Raw genomic sequence first — 6,000 nt, 5'->3', positions numbered from 1 at the left:
TGTGGGTTATAATCTTGAGCCCATTGATAGAGGAGAAGAATTTCCTAACAGAACACCATTAACACAGGCACTATGATCAACAATTAATAGATGGGGACTGATGATGGAATGTAGGATGATGCGAATTAAGGAGAACACTCATGTATTATGCAAGGGAGTGCAGACTTGTTCAGCCACTATGGAAATCAGTGTGGCAGTTCCTAAGGAAGATGGGAATTGATCTACTTCAATATCCTGTTCTAACACCTCTGATGGCTAGTGTTGGTTTTCAGTGAAAGCTAAGTTAATCATTTTATCCTCACTTATGTAAATCAGCTTAACTCCTCCCAATGTCATAATCTATTATTTATTCTGAAAGGCAGGGGAGGAACTCCCATTTCTGGAACACCTTATGAGAAAGAACATCAAGCAGAGCCAAGAGTGACACAGGATGAACTCCAAATGTCAATGTGTAGAACTAAATGATGGGCACTCCATTCCTGTGCTGGGCTTTGGTACTGCTGTACCTCCAGAGGTAAAACAGTAATGTTGGGGTTGAGGGTTCAGAAGAAATAGAACTAGAATAAGTTAAGTCTACCTTACTTGCAAAATTACTCAAGTCCTGGTGACCCTGCAGTCCCTGAATTCTAACTTTCCCCAGGAAAGAGTTATGTGTTTTAATAGAGAAAGTCTGCTCAGAAACAGGGATGGTCAGTGGCTGCTTGCTATCCCTGTAGCCATGTTTTATTTTGTTTAAGTCAATTTACTTCTGCTCAACTGCCTGAAAATGAATGTTATGTTAAAGAACCTTTAAATGTTTATATTGAGTGTATTTTTTCTTTGTGGCAAAGTCTGTTCAGATAGGCTATCCATTTTTAAAAAATGGATTATGTGGTTACTATTAGTTTGTAATTCTCCACACAGTTCTGGCAACAGTGCTTTGTGATAAGAATTGTCATTAGCTTTCCCTCACCCTTTGTCATGCTGGGCCCACTGCTCCAGGTGAGCATTGGTCCAGAGTGTGGGTTCAACAACCCATCCACCTCTGTGGAACTTCTTGGGTCTACTCTAATCACAATGGAACCACCTATCAATGCAGGACCACCTTGAGGCCCTACTCACCTGATCTTTGGACCCCATCATCTGTCCTCTGCCAGAGGGAGTAGAGACCTCCAAGAGAGCTTAGATGATCCAGAATTACAGACATCGAACTCCTGACACACCTTCACACACCAGGAGAACAAGGTAGAGAGAGAGAGACTATACCTGCTCCCACTGGAATAAGTGATGGAAGACAACAATACAAAAAACAACAACGAAAACACACCCAACAATAGAAAGATCAATATGACACCACCAGAATCAATAGACTCTACACCAACTAGACCTAAACACACTAAAACAGATGAAGCAGAAGAGAATGATTTAAAAAATAACTCCAAAAAATGACAGAGGTCCTCAAAGGTGATATGAGAAAGTCCCTTATAAAAATGGAAGAAAAAAACAAACAAAAATTGGAAGAAATTGAAAAAAAAAAAAACAAAAATGCAAGAAATGAGCAAATCTCTTAAAGAAAATAAAGGAAGTCAAGAAAAAAAATAATCAAACAAATTAAGGAAATAATTCAAACAGTTCAAGACCTGAAAACTGAAATAGAGACAATAAAGAAAACACAAACTAAGGGAATGCTGGAAACAGAAAAACAGGGTAAACAATCAAAAACTACAGATGAAAACATAACCACCAGAATAAAAGAGATGGAAGAGAGAACCTCAGGCACTGAAGATAAAATAGAGGATATAGATCCCTTGAACAAGAAAATCATAAATCCAACAAAACCTTAACACAAAACATCCAGGAAATGAGGGACACCATGAAAAGGCCAAACCTAAGAATAATAGGTAGAGAAGAAGGCAAAGACACCCAGCTCAAAGGTGTAGCTAAGTCATAGAAGAAAACTTTCCCAATCTGAAGAAGGATATGCCTATGAAAGTACAAGAAGCATACTGAACACCAAATAGACTGGACCAAAGAAAAAAGACTCTTCGACACATAATAATCAAAACACCTAACATAATATACTTTCTTTTTTTTATGCATATAGAGTATTTTTTATTTAATTTTATATAACAAAGTCCAATTAAATGAAAACAAACATTTATAGACAATATTTGGGAATTTGGGCGTCGTTCTTTCCAAACTACTTCCTGCTGGTAAGGGGCGCTGTATTGGGGGATTCGAAGAAGATTCAGATATCCTAGCTGTAGTCTGTAGGGCTGTTTTGTCCAGCTGTTTGGAATGTAGGATCAGCTTGTAATCTGTTTCAGGCAGTCTGGTGTGATCAAACCACATTAGTCTGGAAGGAATCCACATCTTTTCATTTTCTGTGGAAACAAAAATAGAAATACTTTTCCCCAGTAACTTGTTCTTCAACTTAAATTTTGGAGTCAAAGCGTTTTTTTTTTTTTTTTTTTTTTTTTTTTTTTACATATCGATCCCAGTTCCCTCTCCCTCCCTTCCTCCCTCCCCCCAAGCCCTCCTTCCCTCCCTTTTGCCCTCTCTACCCTCTCCCATGCACTCTAAACACCCTCCCCTCCCAACCCCCCACCACAATACAATATGTAGGGGAATGCCATCCAGTTGGGGTCATGTAGATCTGACAGGTCCTGTGAAGTAGGGACTAGGGCTTCTCTCCTATCTCTAGAATAAGGCAGTTATCCCTCCATGGGGGATATGTTTGCAAAGTCCTTTTGTGCACCAGGGATACATCCTGGCTCCACTGTCTGAGGTCTCTTAGGCTGCTCAGACCTTCTGGCTGAGACCCATATTCAGGGGGGTCCGAGTCAGACCCCTGTTGGCTTCCCAGCTATCAGTCTAGTGGCCCTTAACTCCTCCTTGTTCAGGTAAGCTGTCTCTATGTACTTCTACCGCATGGTCTTGTTCTCTCCATCTGCTTCTGGGTTCTAGTTTGACTCAGTGTTTATGTATGGGTGTTTGCTCCTGTTTTCAACAGGCATTAGTTGAGGACTCCATGGAGAAGTTAGTTGTTGATCTCACTCTCCGGGAAGGGCATTTATGATAGCCTTTCCACGGAAGCTGAGATTGTTAGTTGGGAGCAGTCTTGTAGTTCCCTCGACCTTTCTTTGTGTTCAACTTTATCTTCAAACCAATATTGGCTCCCTCTTTTATGTTCTCTCTCTCTGTCTCTGTCTCTCTCTCTCTTTCCTATTTTCCATTCCTAACCAGGCTCAATCCTCCTGGTCGCACATGCCTTCCTCTCCTCCCTCTCATTTTCTCCTACTTCTCTCTCCATTAGCTGTCCTCCCCCACTATACCTGAGGTCTGGGGGGCTTGTCCCTTCCCAGTTCTGTGAGGGACTTTATATGAATCTCTTAGAATACAACTTGTATCCTAGTACCTCTGGTGATGTGAATTATATGCTGGTGATCATTTGATCTAGGTCTAAAATCCATATATGAGTGAGTACATACTGTGTTCCTCTTTTTGTGACTGGGTTACCTTATTCAGGATGGTTTCTTCAAGTGCCATCCACTTGCCTGCGAATTTCAAGATACCATTATTTTTTTTCTGCAGAGTAGTATTCCATTGTGTAGATGTGCCACATCTTCATTAACCATTCTTCAATTGAAGGGCATCTAGGTTGCTTCCAGGTTCTTGCTATTACAAATAGTGCTGCTATGAACATAGTTGAACAGATGTCTTTGTTGCATTGATGTGAATCCTTTGGGTATATGCCTAAGAGGGGGATTGCCGGGTCCTGTGGTAAACTAATTCCCATTTTCCTGAGGAACCACCATACTGATCTCCAAAGTGGCTGTATGAGTTTGCACTCCCACCAGCAGTGGAGGAGTGTTCCACTTTCTCCACATCCTCTCCAACATAAGTCATCACTGGTGTTTCTAATTTTAGCCATTCTGGCAGGGGTAAGATGGTATCTCAAAGTTGATTTGATTTGCATTTCCCTGATAGCTAAGGATGTGGAGCATTTTCTTAAGTGTCTTTCAGCCTTTTTGATTTCCTCCATTGAGAATTCTTTCTTCAGTTCTGTACCCCATTTTTTAATAGGGTTATTTGGTGTTTTGTTGACTAGTTTCTTGAGTTCTTTGTATATGTTGGAGATCAGCCCTTTGTCGGATATAGGATTAGTGAAAATCTTTTCCCAGTCAGTGGGCTGCCGTTTGGTCTTGTCAACTGTGTCCTTTGCCTTATAGAAGCTTCTAAGTTTGAAGTGGTCCCATTTATTAATTGTTTCTTTCAGTGTCTGTGCCCCTGGAGTTATGTTCAAGAAGCAGTCTCCTATACCAATTTGTTCAAGGGTACCTCCTACTTTCTCTTCTAAGAGGTTCAATGTGGCTGGATTGATGTTGAGGTCTTTGATCCATTTGGACTTGAGTTTTGTGCATGGCGACAGACATGGGTCTATCTGCAGTCTTCTACACACCCTCATCCAATTGTGCCAGCACCATTTGTTGAAGATGCTGTCTTTGCCCCATTGTATAATTTTAGCTGTTTTGTCGAAAATCAGGTGTTCATAGGTGCGTGGATTAATATCAGGATTTTCAATTCGATTCCATTGGTCTACCTGTCTATTTTTATGCCAATACCAGGCTGTTTTCAGAACTATAGCTCTGTAGTAGAGCTTAAAGTCAGGAATGGTGATGCCTCCTGATGTTCTTTTATTGTATAGGGTTGTTTTGGCTATCCTGGGTCTTTTGTTTTTCCATATAAAGTTGATTATTATCCTTTCAAGGTCGGTGAAGAATTGTGGTGGGATTTTAATGGGGATTGCATTGAATCTGTAGATTGCTTTTGGTAAGATTGCCATTTTTACTATGTTTATTCTACCTATCCAAGAGCATGGGAGGTCTTTCCATTTTCTGGTATCTTCTTTAATTTCTTTCTTTAGAGTCACAAAGTTCTTATTATATAGATCTTTTACTTGTTTGGTAAGCGTTACACCAAGATACTTTATGTTGCTTGTGGCTATTGTAAAGGGTGATGTTTCTCTGATTTCTTTCTCTGCCTCTTTGTCGTCTGAAAAAAATAGGGCTACTGATTTTTTTGAGTTTATCTTGTATCCTGCTAGTTTGCTGAAGGTGTTTATCAGCTGTAGGAGTTCCCTGGTAGAGTTTATTGGGTCGCTTATGTAAACTATCATATCATCTGCAAATAGAGACAGTTTGACTTCTTCCTTTCCAATTTGGATGCCCTTGATCTCCTTTTGTTGTCTTATAGCATTAGCTAGAACTTCTAGTACGATATTGAAGAGATATGGAGAGAGAGGACAGCCTTGTCTTGTTCCTGATTTTAGAGGAATTGGCTTAAGTTTCTCTCCATTCAGTTTGATGTTAGCAGTTGGTTTGCTGTATATTGCTCTTATTATGTTTAGGTTTGTTCCTGTTATCCCTGACCTCTCTAATACCTTTATCATGAAAGGGTGTTGAATTTTATCGAAGGCTTTTTCTGCATCTAGGGAGATAATCATATGGTTTTTCTTTTTCCGTTTGTTTATATGGTGGATCACGTTGATAGATTTTCGTATGTTAAACCATCCCTGCAATCCAGGTATGAAGTCTACTTGATCATGGTGGATGATTTCTCTGATGTATTTTTGAATTCGGTTTGCCATTATTTTATTGAGTATTTTTGCATCGATGTTCATCAGGGATATTGGTCTGTAGTTTTCTTTCTTAGTTGTGTCTTTGTGAGGTTTGGGTACCAAAGTTATTGTGGCCTCATAAAAAGAGATTGGCAATAAACCTTCTGTTTCTATCTTGTGGAACAGTTTGAGGAGTAGTGGTATTAGTTCTTCCTTGAATGTCTCGTAGAATTCTGCACTGAATCCATCTGGCCCTGGACTTTTTTTCGTTGGAAGGCTTTCGATGACTGCTTCTATTTCATTTCGGGTTATAGGTCTATTTAAGTTGTTTGTCTGTTCTTGATTTAATTTTGGTAAGTGATAGTTATCCAGAAACTTGTCCATTTCCTTTGAATTTTCAA

General features: G+C 39.7%; 1 protein-coding gene across 1 annotated transcript in view; it reads left to right on the top strand.

Moving 5' to 3' along the window:
• Positions 1-395: 395 nt before the first annotated feature.
• LOC127229804 (aldo-keto reductase family 1 member C21) overlaps positions 396-6,000 on the top strand; it is a 44,176-nt gene continuing 38,571 nt past the window's right edge. Inside the window, exon 1 of the mRNA XM_051194798.1 lies at positions 396-514. Coding sequence (XP_051050755.1) covers positions 431-514 — 84 coding nt within the window. The 5' untranslated portion in view covers positions 396-430. The remainder of the gene's footprint in view (positions 515-6,000) is intronic.

This window comes from Phodopus roborovskii, unplaced genomic scaffold (genome assembly GCF_943737965.1).
Source record: "Phodopus roborovskii unplaced genomic scaffold, PHOROB, whole genome shotgun sequence".
In the NCBI taxonomy this organism is placed as follows: domain Eukaryota; kingdom Metazoa; phylum Chordata; class Mammalia; order Rodentia; family Cricetidae; genus Phodopus; species Phodopus roborovskii.
Note: the sequence above shows the minus strand (reverse complement) of the source record. Positions and strands in the feature narration are given on the sequence as shown.